This window comes from Ovis aries, chromosome 2 (genome assembly GCF_016772045.2).
Source record: "Ovis aries strain OAR_USU_Benz2616 breed Rambouillet chromosome 2, ARS-UI_Ramb_v3.0, whole genome shotgun sequence".
NCBI lineage: Eukaryota > Metazoa > Chordata > Mammalia > Artiodactyla > Bovidae > Ovis > Ovis aries.
This window is the reverse complement of record NC_056055.1, coordinates 55,327,454-55,342,549: the sequence shown is the minus strand read 5'-3', so window position 1 is coordinate 55,342,549 and position 15,096 is coordinate 55,327,454. Positions and strand designations below refer to the sequence as shown.

The 15,096-nt window shown below is 43.5% G+C and overlaps 1 protein-coding gene across 3 annotated transcripts in view; it reads right to left on the bottom strand.

The window, feature by feature from the left end:
* Positions 1–5,582: 5,582 nt before the first annotated feature.
* Positions 5,583–15,096, bottom strand: part of LOC101110740 (transducin-like enhancer protein 1) — a 92,015-nt gene continuing 82,501 nt past the window's right edge. For all 3 annotated transcript variants that reach the window (XM_027964466.3, XM_027964467.3, XM_060410904.1), the window contains 6 exons: positions 14,610–14,859; positions 12,596–12,843; positions 9,054–9,201; positions 7,283–7,433; positions 6,316–6,392; positions 5,583–6,172 (listed from right to left, as the gene is read on the bottom strand). In XM_027964466.3, the coding sequence (XP_027820267.1) occupies positions 6,065–6,172; positions 6,316–6,392; positions 7,283–7,433; positions 9,054–9,201; positions 12,596–12,843; positions 14,610–14,859 (982 nt within the window). In that variant the 3' untranslated portion in view covers positions 5,583–6,064. The remainder of the gene's footprint in view (positions 6,173–6,315; positions 6,393–7,282; positions 7,434–9,053; positions 9,202–12,595; positions 12,844–14,609; positions 14,860–15,096) is intronic.

The window sequence follows — 15,096 nt, the reverse complement described above, 5'->3', positions numbered from 1 at the left end:
CTGGAAGTTTATGGTTCATGTATTGCTGAAGCCTGGCTTGGAGAATTTTGAGCATTACTTTACTAGCATGTGAGATGAGTGCAATTGCACGGTAGTTTGAGCATTCTTTGGCATTGTCTTTCTTTGGGATTGGAATGAAAACTGACCTTTACCAGTCTTGCAGCCACTGCTGAGTTTTCCATATTTGCTGGCATATTAAGTGCAGCACTTTCACAGCATCATCTTTCAGGATTTGAAATAGCTCCACTGGAATTCCATCACCTCCACTAGCTTTGTTCGTAGTGATGCTTTCTAAGGCCCACTTGACTTCACATTCCAGGATGTCTGGCTCTAGGTGAGTGATTACACCATTGTGATTATCTTGGTCGTGAAGATCTTCTATGTGTAGTTTTTCTGTGTATTCTTGCTGTCTTCTTAATATCTTCTGCTTCTGTTAGGTCCATACCATTTCTGTCCTTTATTGAGCCCATCTTTGCATGAAATATTTCCTTGGTATCTCTAATTTTCTTGAAGAGATCTCTAGTCTTTCCCATTCTGTTGTTTGCCTCTATTTCTTTGCATTGATCACTGAGGAAGGCTTTCTTATCTGTCCTTGTTATTCTTTGGAACTCTGCATTCAGATGCTTATATCTTTCCTTTTCTCCTTTGCTTTTCGCCTCTCTTCTTTTCACAGCTGTTTTCTAAGACCTCCCCAGACAGCCATTTTGCTTTTTTGCATTTCTTTTCCATGGGGATGGTCATGATCCCTGTCTCCTGTACAATGTCATGAACCTCATTCCATAGTTCATCAGGCACTCTATCAGATCTAGTCCCTTAAATCTATTTCTCACTTCCATTGTATAATCATTAGGGATTTGATTTAGGTCATACCTGAATGGTCTAGTGGTTTTCCCTACTTTCTTCAATTTAAGTCTGAATTTTTTAATAAGGAGTCCATGATCTGAGCCACAGTCAGCTCCCAGTCTTGTTTTTGCTGACTGTATAGAGCTTCTCCATCTTTGGCTGCAAAGAATATGATCAATCTGATTTCGGTGTTGACCACCTGGTGATGTCCATGTGTAGAGTCTTCTCCTGTGTTGTTGGAAGAGGGTGTTTGCTATGACCAGTGCATTTTCTTGGCAAAACTCTATTAGCCGTTGTCCTGCTTCATTATGTATTTCAAGGCCAAATTTGCCTGTTAATCCAGGTGTTTCTTGACCTCCTACTTTTGCATTCCAGTTTCCTAGAATGAAAATGACATCTTTTTTGGGTGTTAGTTCTAAAAGGTCTTGTAGGTCTTCATAGAACCATTCAAATTCAGTTTCTGCAGCATTACTGGTTGGGGCATAGGCTTGGATTACCGTGATATTGAATGGTTTGCCTTTGAAACGAACATTCTGTCGTTTTTGAGATTGTATCCAAGTACTGCATTTTGGACTCTTTTGTTGACCATGATGGCTACTCCATTTCTTATAAGGGATTCCTGCCCACAGTAGTAGATATAAGGGTCATCTGAGTTAAATTCACCCGTTCCAGCCCATTTTAGTTCACTGATTCCTAGAATATCAACGTTCACTCTTGCCATCTCCTGTTTGACCACTTCCAATTTGCCTTGATTCATGGACCTGACATTCCAGGTTCCTATGCAATATTGCTTTACAGCATCGGACCTTGCTTCTATCACTAGTCACATCCACAACTGGGTATTGTTTTTGCTTTGGCTCCATCCTTTCATTCTTTCTGGAGTTATTTCTCTACTGATCTCCAGTAGCATATTGGGCACCTGGGGAGTTCCTCTTTCAATATCCTATCATTTTGCCTTTTCATAAGGTTCATGGGATTCTCAAGGCAAGAATACTGAAGTGGTTTGCCATTCCCTTCTCCACTGGACCACATTCTGTCAGTTATGTGTAACTATTCTAGATTAGCTGTGCTCTAAGTGTGGTCTCCACACCAGCAGCCTCAGGATCAACTAGAACTTGCGAGAAATGCAGATTCTCTGGTCCCACCCTGGCCTAGTGAATCAAAAACTCTGAGACTGGGGCCCAGAAATCTGAATTTTAGCTAGTCCTCTGGTGATTCTGATGCAGACTAAAGTTTGAAAACAATGTGTCTAAAAACAGGAATCCAACTAACACCAAACCATATAACTGTTTAAGTACTAGGACAACTATATAGCCAGAGAAGCCTTGGCTATCTGGAGAGTAAGTTTGCTGGGGCAGAAAATGCGCCTCACACAAGCTTCATCTTGCTTGGGGAAGCCTGAAACTGGTGATTTGATGATTTCACTGCCAAAGGAAGAGTAAAGAGAAGACATCCTTGAGAAACAAACAAGCCATGATCTACAGCAGTGGAAAGTATGAAATATCCTTCCTCATGTTCAAGCTGATGGCAGAGGCAACAGTCCCTTGATGGAATTAAACAGCATGCTGAAATTAAGAATTTGATCCCCTCTGTCTGATTTGTTGGAAAACTTTTGGGAAAGTCACTACCTCATTGTGCCATTAGCAAAAGTGCAATTTTTAAAATCCCTGTATGAATGCTTTGGAGCCAGCTGCTACTTACCAGTCATGAAATCTTCAAAGAATCTTCAAAGATGGAAAAATCTCTCAGGACTTCCCTGGTGATCCAGTGGCTAAGACTCCATGCTTCCAATGCAGGGGTCATGCTTTTGATCCCTGGCCAGGGAAGTTCCACATGCCATGCAGCCAAGAAAAAAAGAAAGTCCCATCTCTCAGGCCACTGTGAGGATTTTTATAATTTATAAAACAGTTCCCTATCATCCGTCAAATAACAGAAACTTTAAAAATTTTAATTATCATATTGATGAAATATTTTGTTATTATGAAATAAGTAGTACTAGAAACATCTGGTAATGAAAAAGGTATTACAAAACCAATCTTACTAGGCCTTCAATTATTATCCAGCAAACTTCAATGCCATGAAAGAAAACATGACAGAAACTTATATTCAAGGTTAGGACTGTGAGTGATAGAAAAAAAAGATTAAACAAATATTAATAAAACCTATTACAAAGAATAGGGAAAACAATCATTTGGTTAAATTCAGTCATAAATCCTGGTGGCTCAGACAGTAAAGAATCTGCGTGCAGTGTGGGAGACCTGGGTTTGATCCCTTGGTCAGGAAGATCCCCTAGAGAAGGAAATGGCTACTCACTCCAGTATTCTTGCCTGGAGAATTTCATAGGCAGAGCAGCCTGGTGGGCTACAGTCCATGGGGTTGCAAGGAGTCAGACACGAGTGAACGACTAACACTTTCACTTTCATACACCTATATACACCAGAGAAATGTGCAAGTTGTAAATATTTCAAATGAAATGAAAAGGAAATTTAGAGAGCTTGGGAAAATCACAGGTCACTTTATGAAACTCAAAAGAATAAGCCTGAATTTGGTTCTATCTCCCATTTGGTTGGGAGGACACAGCTTCCCTGAACCTTGGTTACTTCTATAGGGATAATGACAATCATCTCTTGATATTTTTATATGTAAACCTGCCTTGCAGGGCTCTCTAGATGGATTTGAATCTGTTGAATCCTAATTTACAATCCATTTTTCAAAGCAAGAGGTACATAAACATTTGGCTTACCCAGATTTCAACAATCACATGATTCCAGTTTCCTGGAGAAAAGGGGTGGGGCCTCCTAACTTTACGGTTGAGGAGGAAATCTCCCACTCATAGATGGTGCTCCCAGTCATGCTTCACACACCAGATTCTGATCTTCAAGACCCTGAGATGTAGGCATGACTATTTTATCATTCTCATTTTGCGAGTGGAGAAACAATCAACTGAGCAGTCCCCCAAGATTCCAAACCTTGAACAGAGGGATGAGCTCTACAGAACACCTTTTCTGGGATCAGACCAGAGTCTCAACCAAAAGCAAATGGAAGTGGTTTCATTAAATTGAAGATAACTGATGAACTGATAAAGATCTAGACCCTCAGAAAATCCCATGAGAGAAAGAATATTGGGAGCTTGGGAAACCATAAAGCATGAAGGGAAAAAATGCACTAACAGAAAATGGGACTATTTCCTTAATCCAGAATCCCTCCAAATATATTCTCCCTTCTCCATGGGTACCCACTTCACAGGAAGAGACCACAACCCCCAGACTCCCCCATGTCTAGGTCTCCGCCAATGGACTGGTAATGGAAATGATAGAGAAACTCCTAGTCACCTGCCTGGGAGGACATCCTTCTCCTGGACTCCCACTCTTTCCCTCTGGGAAGGAGGACTCCAGTCCCTCTGGAGGCTGGGACTAGAGACCATGGGAGTAACTGTGGATGCCCAGAGCTGCACCAATGGCCCGGGTCTCTGGGTCACACGTGGATAAGACACAAACCCTTTGTGGTCTCAGAGCCACTGTATTGTTGGGTGCTGTTATAGCAACTTAACTTCTACTCTACTATTACAGAAAACAGGGAAGGTGAGGCAGGAAGGAGAGAGACCAGAAAAGGTAAACAGTATGTTATGAACCCATCAGACTCTGTAGTATAAAAACCTGCTTCATTATACAGGGAAGGGATGAGAGAGAAATCAGCTTCAGTAATTAGGCCTTTGCCATCCACTTAATGAGAAGAGAAAATATTTAACAAACTGTACATAAACATTATTTTGACAAAAAGTAAACAAAATAATGTTAAGTGTATAAAAACAAGATGGTCTGGATAACAAATAAAAAATATTAAGACAAACTGACAACAACTTGCTGGATTCTAAGAAAACAAGGACATTATAAAATTCCTTAGGTGCTATTTTTAAACAGCCAGAAAACCTGGCTTGAAATTATTAACCATGATTTTTGAAAATACAGCAGTAAATAATAGGTATATAAAGAATGAGCCATGTGGCCTTTTCAGGAGGAATCATGCATGGCAACTTATTAAAAGCCCAGGGTTACAGGTTCCATCTAATCAAATTAGTAAAAGCTTGTCCACGAAGATAAAGACCAGACTAATGACAGGCAGCAAGGGCTGCAGCTGTAGGGAAAGCCTTAATGAGAAGGATGGAGCAAAGCGCTGGGTGTGGTTGGCTTAAGTCAATTAATATAATAGATCAAATAAGTATTAATGAGATAAAACCAGCAGGCACCTTTCTTCTACAGTTTAATGAACTCCATAACTTTGTGGATATCATCAGTCTTGGCACTAAACCCAAGTCACCTCCATTTCTTGAAATGTAAAGCCTGTAAAGGGGGACTGTAGATCTGAAAGCGCCAAGCTTTCCTAGAAAAACAGGGTATTCTGTCTCCCAGTGAATCTCCAAGAAAAAGTAAAGCTTTAATTGACAACCTCAAATCATAAGAGTTTCCAAACAAAAGAATGAATCTTGGCTTAAGTCATGTTATGTTAGCTTTCCAAATAAAATCATCATTAATAAACCTTTGGTTACTTATTATTCTTCCTCTTGACTTCCTGATTAACTCAGAAGAGGGAATTAGGTCCTAGTGCACCAGGAGTCTGAGACCAAATATATTTATAAAACGAGAAGCACATTTTAAAACTTCCTCTACAAATTTCTGAACTTCGCTTATAGAACCCACACCAATGATTAAAAACAATAATGGAGGAGAAGGAAAAACCACTTATTGGTACTAAAGCCTTTACTGTAATAAACCAAATATATTTACAATTTATACAAATGTTTAACCTTCAACAAAAATACAAAAAAAACATTTCACAAGATGCAAAACCAGGAAACGAGTTCATTGGAGACACCACTGATCTACCAAGGACAGATAGGAGGGAAACCACAAGGAACAGAAAGGTAATCTCGGCAGACCTCACAGAAAGAAAAAGATGAACTCTGCCTGGGCTGGCAGGCTCCGTTCCTGGAGCCTGCAACCCTCACCCCTCTGTCCACGTTGCCTCGGTGCTCCATTTGGTCTAGGTAGATAGGTCACCTTCTCTTGATGTGCTTGTTGCCTCCTCTTTGTAGACGCAAAGTAGTTTTGTGTCAAGGCTTGGAAACAGGTTTTTGTGTTTTTAAAGTTACGACTTTTCTATTTCTACAAATTCAAAACATTTTGGCCCAATTCAACTATAAACATTAAACCACATAATGTTTTCAGTAGATGACTTCATAGACTGTAGCCTTCTTGTCCCCTGAGCCAGTGACAATGTATTTGTCATCCACAGAGATGTCACAGCTGAGCACAGATGAGGACTCTTTGGACTGGAAGAGAAAACAATGGACATGTGTTTGGTGTGGAATAGAGATGCTCCAGGCCCTGTCCCTCCAAGGTACCTTCACTTCCAGCATCATCAGGAACACTGTAGTCCAACTGTTGCCATTCTAGGCGAGGAGCACTGACTTACCTGGAATATACTAGCTCCATAGGGGGTCCTCCAAGCATTGAGGAGGTTATCTTTTCCAGTACTCACAAACCATTTACCTAGAATTAGCAAAGGAACAGGTAATAAGATCAAAATTCCTGGTATATATTAGCTACCTGAACTTAATCAAACTCAGAGCATTGTTTAATTATAAGCTATCATGCCCAAGGGTGTGACATAAGTAGAGAGGGCAGGTTTTAAATATGGACTCCATTGTGAACCATCTGTGATCTTGGGTTTAATCAAAGTGGTGGCAGGGACCATGCCAGTCCCATGAGCCACTGGATACATGACAAGTAGCTTCACACCCAGCACACAGTGGGTCCTCTGTCAATCAATGAAGCTATTTTCTGTTAGTCTCCTTATGATAAATGGGACTTGAAAGGATTGAATGAGGAATCTAAGTTAAATGGCAGATAGGATATATGGCACATAGAATGTGGTCAGTAATGTGATAGCTATTAATCCATCCTTCATCTCATGAATAAGTATTCCCCATGAACTTCTCTCCTCATTTTCCTCACTGCAGAGTGTAATGGTCTGGGTGCCCCGAAATGCTCCCTTCTCTCACCATGGGCTCCTCATCCTGGTCAGTCCACAACGACCTCCTCTACTCCTGCCCTATTCTCCTACAAACTCCCACCCATCCCCCTCAGAGTGGTACCTAACTGCCCTCCACCCACACTTCTGATTCTCTTCACTAAAAACAAACATGCATCCAAACCTTGTATTAGGCAATTTTATCGCCTGCTGACTTTTCTCAAATTAGGGAAACAGACCGAAACAGACATCACTATGCTCTGAGAGACAATTTTAAGACAATAGAATGATTGCATCCAGCTGCTCAGAGAACAACATTTTTTCCAGATATGATCTCCACTGTATTTTTTTAGAAGTATTTTCCATTTTGGCCACCGGCGTCCTCCGGTTTCCTTTCAGTGGAACTCACCACAATAAGCGAATTTTAGGGACAGCACACAGCTCTCGTGGAGATGTAGCTGGTACTTGTCAGGTTTGTTCACGTGGAGGACTTCCACGTTGCTGCTCTCCATGCCCACGGCCAGCCACTCTCCAGTTGGGCAATACCCAAGAGAGAATATCTACAAGAAGCAGAGAGGCTCATTGAGTAGTTTGCCCATATAGACCTGGGAAGTGAACAGACAACAAAGGGGAAAACTAGCAAGAACAGGAGGACGTAATAAGTAAAGCGCAGGCTGTGGCAAAGTCTACAGGACAAGCAACCCAACTCAGATAAGTCAAGTGTTAAAGACCTTTAAGAAACAAATTGAGAGAAAGAAAAACAACACTTACTCCATGGGTGATAAAATCAAGAAATAAATTCTCAGGAAGTAATAAAGGTATTCATGTGTGTTGTCTGAAAAGGTTGTCTTTTACAGTTAGTGGTGGTGGTTTAGTCACTAAGTCATAACCAACTCTTGCAACCCCATGGACAACAGCCCTCCAGGTTTCTCTATTCATGAGATTTTTCAGGGAAGAATACTGGAGTGGGTTGCCATTTCCTCCTCCAGGGTATCTTAATGACCCAGGGATCGAACTCCACGTCTCCTGTATTGCACGTGGATTCTTGAAAGCCTGTCTTTTATAGATACTAACTGAAATACTTATGGATGAAATGATACAATGTCTGGGATTTACTTTAATAAACATAATCCAGTGTTTGGGGGCAGGGACGACAGATGAGAAGGATTATGTGTTAGGAACTGAAGTTGGGTGATGGGCATATGGAGTTTATCATATAATTCTCTGTGCTTTCATATATGCTTGAACATTCTCTGTTCTCATATATATTTGAAATTTTTCATAAGAAGTTTTTTTTTTAATATAAAAAAAGGCAGACCGAAAATAGAATCCTAACCATAATGGAAACAGGGCTGGAAAGGAACAGGGAAGACTATAAGGAACTCAACAAAATTTTGACAGGGACATGAAATTTAGTTGAATGTCTAGTTGCTTTCCATTTCTGTCCTATTTTTCTGAGTCGAATTATTTTTATTTCCAAAATAAAAAGTAAATAAGTCATGACAAAACAAAACAATTCCACCATCAGAAAACACTTAACATGGCGCGCACTGTCTTTCCCCAAACAGGCCTAGATTCAGACACTTGACATCTAAATAATCTCCACAACGCACAATCAAAGTTGCCATTTTCCCATCATTCCAAAACTCCATAAATCTAGTCAGCCATGACTCCAGTTTCTAAGGGATGACTAATAAAACAGGCATCCACTGAGATACCACTGTATTTTTTAAGCTCCCTGATGTAAGTGAAATGAATTAACTTGTAGAGCTGTTGTGATTTTTCTCTACTACTTGTGACATCCCTGCATATTTTTAAAGGTCTATTTATATGAGAATCAAATCATCTCTCACCCCTACATCAGATGGTGAGGAGATGGACAACACATCAGACCCTGTACGTTCTTCACGGCACAAATTCCTGCAATGAATTCACCGATAAACAAAACAACTAACAAGTCTTAACCTACAGCATTTTAAAAGCCAGCCTAAGTGTTTCAGGGTGATTTGGGTGGGTGTGTGTGTGTGTGTGTGTCTGTGTGTGTGTGTGTGTGTGTGTGTGTGTGTCTCAGATGAAAAGTCCGGTCTGTTTGTCTAGATCCCACTCTCCTGGGGGCGAGGGTTGGGGAGGGCGCCACACACGGAGCACCGTGTGGGTCCCGGGGAGGGCCGAGCGCGCACCTGGGAGGTGAAGTCGTGCTGCTGCAGCTGCCGCCCCTCGCGCAGGTCCCAGGACCGGACTGTGTTGTCCAAGCCGCCCGTCCAGAGCTTGGTGCCATCGTTAGAAATGTCAATACAGCTGGCCCCGTCCGTGTGGCCCTGGAATTGCCTGATAAAACAAACCAGATTGAATAATGATTTCCTGCCAGAGCTCAAGGTAAACACTGTTGTGTTGTTAGTTTTGGACTCGCCGGGCGTGTGTCATCTCCTCAGTGTCTGCTGATGTGCAAGATCAAACCAACCTTCTTCCCTCGAGGAGGAGAGGAAACGGCACCTGCAGATTTTCTTTTCCTTTTTTCATGATCCAAGTGCTGAAGAAATGGAATGCTGTTTTAGGTCACCACACAGGAGAAGTTAAATACGCTCCAAGAGCTATTCTTACAAATCTGCTGGAAGGTGAAATTCCTCCCAGGTCTGGAAAAGTGTTTAAGTGTGAAAAGGGGAAAAAAAAAGACAAACACAGAATCCCAAGTGTATTCCTTACAGAAAGAGGCAGGCCTTGCCTGTAACCGCAAAGGCCTGTATCACCACATCACGGACTCGGGGCCCAGGAGCACACCCATTTCCATGAGTGAGTAACACCAAGATGCCCTTCGTGCCAGCAAAGCATGAGCTCATGTATTGACTCAACCTCTCGTTCTCTATTAGAAAAAGCCCTGCGTTAGGAAATCTGGACTCCTGGAGACAAAGGGGCATGCCAGCCTCCTGACTCAGACGCACAGGGCAGAGGGAGCTGATTGCTGACTGACCCCTGGGCATGGTCCTCCTGGAATCCCAGCACAAGGCCTTTGTTCTTTTGAAGGGGAATCTCGTGCCTCAGTAATAACCACCACCAAAGACCCAGAGAACACACTTGTGATTGCCAAGGATAGGATGGGGTGGAGGGAGAGGGATGGACTGGGAGTTTGGGGTTAGTAGATGAAAATGTTACATTTAGAGTGAATAAACAACAAGGTCATACTCTGTAGCACAGGGAACTTCATCTAATCTTCTGAGATAAACCATAATGGAAAAGAATATAGAAAAAGAATGTATATATGTATTTCTGTACAGCAGAAATTAGCACAACAGTATAAATCAACTATACTTAAAACACATACACACACACACACACACACACACAATGAATCACCACCAAGAATGACCAACCAACAGGGGTTTGCTGAGCACAGATGTTCTGCCAGGCCTCAGGTGGGGCTTGCTGAAGGGAGGGTGATGTAACCCACCACAGGGCTGATGGTGTGGGGGGTCATGGGCCTGGTTTTGCAGACCAAGAGGGAGCAGGCAGGGGAGTGACTAGAATAGGAGAGAGGTATTCCAAGGCTCGATCACAATGGCAAACCAGGCAGAATCCATGAGAGAACTGCTTGGGAACTCAACACTCAGAGCAAAGTTTCCACTGCCTCTTCTTCCTGTTAACTTACTATTCCCACAGAGCTTCACACTTTAAAGCTGTGCTTGGAATGTAAAGGGCATGGAGGAGAGGATGTGAGCTCCACTGCTGCCCTGAATTCTGAGACAAGATACAAAGCAGTACTTTCAAAGTCTCTCTTCTGAAAACTACTCAGAACTTCCACCATGATCTTCTCCCCCATGCACCCCAACTCTGTCCCTCAAAGTCCCAGCCTGCGTCTTTGTCCCCGCTGGTCCTCTAGGCCTATAGCAGTCCTACCCCACCTTTCCAAAGTGCTGCTTTTCCATCTTCAAAAAGCTTGTGAAACCCAAGGACCTCCTTTTCATTTCAGCCTCTGAATTTTTCTTACCTCTGAAACTCATGAAATACCTGGACTCCTTGAGAACAACTGTTTCTCTGGGGACCCAAGCATGTAGTGGGTGCTCATTTCTCCATCCCTCCATCTACCTATCTCAGCTCTGCACTAAGGCTCCTAGAAAGCAGCTTTTAGGGCTGTTCAGAACATGCTGGGTCACAGAGATACACAGATATTCAACAGACTCTGCACTGCCCTGTCACACAGGGTGGCCACTAGCTGTGTGTTGCCAGTCCAAACAGAGAGACGTGTGAGGCATGACTCCATCATGTCCAACAGGTAGTTACTCCCCAGGGGCTGGCACAGAGCAGGAGTTCAGAGCACACGAGAAGGCAAGGTGACCAAACCCCTTTGCAGCGCCTCCATGATAACATCAGGATAAAACAGTGCACAAGTGACAGGGGTTAAACAGATGAATACTTGAAAAGCGCTTCAAATGAATATGTTGAAAGTGTATTTATTAAGTAAAAAAAAAAAGGCAGAAAACAAAGAAAAAATAACCAACAATCACTAGGCTAGAAGTTTGAAGTGGCTATTGGCTCTGGCTCCAGTTGTTCACTTTGCTCATTCTGAGTTGCCCAGAGAGTGACAAAAATAAAATAAAATAACTGCAGACTGTCACCCACATGCAGGGACAGAGCCTGGTGTGATAAGACTTGGTAGATTTCTACAGAAAAGGCTGAAGAGTGAGCTGCTCTAAAGAGTTCCATGCTCTCTTCCTTCCCTCCAGCTCTTGGCCTGGAAGCATGGAGGGAGTTCTGCTAAGTAACCTATGAGTCTAAAAATGTACCACATGCAGTGTTTCTAAGTGAAGATGAACTGTGACATGAGAGGGCAAACACAGGCCCAATCTGCCTTAGATGTTTAATCAGTGCTTCCTTTATTTATTTATTCATTTTTTTGGGGGGTGAGTGGGGGGCTACTCCCTAGCTGTGGTGCATGGGCTTCTCACTGTGGTGGCTTCTCTTGTTGCGGAGCACAGGATAGGCAGTTGTGGTGCATGGGCGTATTAGCTGCCCCATGGCGTGTGGGATCTTCCCAGACCAGGGATCGGACCCATGTTCCCTGCAATGGCAGTCAGACTCTTAACCACTAGACCACCAGAGAAGTCCAGGGCTTCCTTTTCAAAAGGCTTTTCTCTAACATCCCAGACACGAGCATCAACTTGGCCAGAGGGAGGGAGCTGGCCAGAGCCGAGGAAGGACACAAAGGTGGCAGATTCCAGGCAGCTAGGCTTGTTCCTGGGGGAAATGACCCCTGGACACGGCTTATTTAGTTATTGAGAAACACTGCTACTTTAAAACGATTTTGTGGGTTAAATTCGTGGAATCTCTTCTAATGTTCTTTTGTTGATTTTCTGTTATCCTGTATCAGTTGGTTCCTGTTTGCACGTATGAGGTTCCAGGCAAAGCCAAAAACATCTAGCGTTGAGGACCTTTTGTACCTCCATCTAATCCATGGTATTCTGCCCCTTGGCAAAGGCCAGGGATGTTTTTTAAACAAATCTGGCATGAAGAATAGGAACATTATGGAGGTAAATATAAAGTCTGGGTGACACCCAAGCACGGCAGCAAGAGTGTAAGCCCCTGAGGGCAGCGACACGGTCCTGACACCCAGTTCCAAGCCTGGCCTGTGTGGGCTGAGAACCTGGGGACAGGCAGAGAAGTAGGAGAAATGGGGGGAGGGGCCTTTCTGACCCAAGGAACCCCAACTTAGGAAACCACCCCCGCTCACCTCACCAGCGTCTGGTTGTGCAGGTCCCACACAGCGATGTTGCCGTCGCTGCAGCAGGAGAAGCAGACCTTGGAGTCCGGGCTGATGGCCAGGGCGTAGCAGGCGGGGGCCGAGGACGTCAGCTCTGCCTTGATGCGCGGGGTGGGAGCCGCCAGGTCCCAGATGGACAGGGTACTAGCTTCCCCTCCCACTATGAGAGTGCAGCCATCAGGGAGCAATTTGCAGGAACGGATGTAGTTATCCCTGTTCTGTGAAATAAACATAATTCAATTGTTATAATGCATGACCAAGCAGTAACAATGCCATGTTCTCTAACGGCTATCCCGGTTGTTGACTTAAAAAGTGGTATTTCACGGACACTAGCAAAGCAAGCATTCTATAGCAAAGATCCGGGTCTGATGGCCACTGGCTCCTTCGGAGTAGTAAACAAAGCAACCTCAGAGGACTGCTCAGTGCATGCAAAGGCTCACACATAACTCTCACTGCTGCCTAGTTTCCTGCTGAAGAGATGAAACTCAGACCATCAGTACATGGAAGGTGGGTGTACATGTACTTCTCTATGAAAAAGACCACTTTCCAAAGCTAGTTTAGAAATCTTTGACCTCATTACCCTGTTATTTACTATTTGGAAAATGCAGACTTGCTGCCTGGGTTTTACCCTGTTATTTACTATTTGGAAAATGCAGACTTGCTGCCTGGGTTTTGGTTTTCATTACTCTGAATCTCTCTGCCTAAGGCTTGTACCGTGTCTTCATTAGCCAGATGGATCCTTGTCTGGGAATTTAACACGGCTGCTTTCTCCAGCTGTAACCTGGCTGCTGTCATATTCAAGCCTCTCAATCCAGAGGCCAAGGAAATTAACAAAAGAAGGCATCTACCCATCAAAACCAACACATCAGAAAGGAAGGTGAAACCTAAAATGATCCCCCCGCCTCCACCACCACCAACAAAGAAGTAACCGCATCCCCACCAGAAACAGCCAAAGTGTTTACTGTGCTTGAACCATGGCCTATTGTTCAAAGAGGAGAGAAACTGTAACCAGTGTGATTTCAAAGAAATGAGTGCTACAAAACTCTCTCACTACCACAGAATGTTAAGTTGTGTTTAAGTATGTTTCCTCATGTTTAAGTTTCATTAACAGATATATGTTTAAGTTATTTGATTACAAAAATAAATCAAGGACTATCCCAAAGATCCTTGTCATCTCAAAACCACAGTCTGTCTTCTTTTTGAAAACACCCTCTCCAGAATCCTTGCTGTGTGCCAGGCAGGCTGTGGGTCAAGGACCACAGGTAGCCTATAGTCTGCTCAAGGCCAATGGTACATGGTCTGTGAATGGGTACTGTACATGGGTACTCTGTAAAGGACATGTCCCAACATGTTCTATGATCCCTAAAAATGCAACATGGTATTCTCGTACTGTGGGAGTGGGGGTGGGGAGGTGGCATAGGTGCTTGAAGGGAGCACTCCCTCCCACCCCACTGCCTCCATTCTGCTGACGGCTGCCCTGATTTCGTGCAGTGTGATCTATTAACTCTTTCCTGAAGTTAAGGTCATAAAACTCAGTCAGATCCCCCTGAAAACACAGCCCCTGTTCAGAATGGTCCTATGTCACGTTATCAAATGTTTACTCTTCAATATTTATCCAAAGGCTGCAGGGAAATTAAAAGTGGAGTGGAGTCCAGAGCTCAGAGTCCAGGCCTAGCTGCGCTCCATCCATTAAACGGGACACCCCCTTCTGAACACACATTCAAACAAGAACAGCTTCTGTAAACTACCGTTGAAATATTTTTTTAAGAGAAATCCATCAACTCTGGGATTTAACCACTGAAACAGCAACAAATGAAACCTTCACGCTGAGGGGAGAGGGTGGGGAGAGCTAAATGGCTAACACAGGAAACAGAATGGGCTTCCATTTCCTCATAATGGGAATAAAACCCAGGCCCCGACAGCGATTTCCTTATTGAGTCTCCAGGGGGAAATTACCCTGGTGCACCGGTTCCTTCTCACTCACCAGACAGTCGAGCTGAGAGACGGGGCTCTTGTTGCCGGGGTGGCTGATGTCCCAGACCTTGACACAGCCCTTCCCACCCGTGTATACGTGTCGCGTGGGGTTGCTGATGGTCACCGCGCACACCACCTCCCCATGGCTCAGGGTGTTGATCTGGCGAGCATGTCGGGGGATGCCAGGGCCGATGAGGGCATCTGGGGGGAAGGGGACGGGCTGCATCTGACCATCTGCGGTAACGTGGAAGGAGTATGCTCTTTTGGAGATGGGATGATTAGGGAGAAGAACATGAGAGAAGACAGAAGAAATATTTATCATAAAGCAATTAACATTACCACAGTATACTTCTATGAGAAAGACAAAAGAAAGATTCTTGCTCTGCTTTCCTTTTGAAAGTTTAAGTGTTTATTGATGGAACAAATGAAATAAATAACAGCCAAAGACTAGGGTATAGAAAATATATATATTGAATAATATTTAAAATTTTTATAAA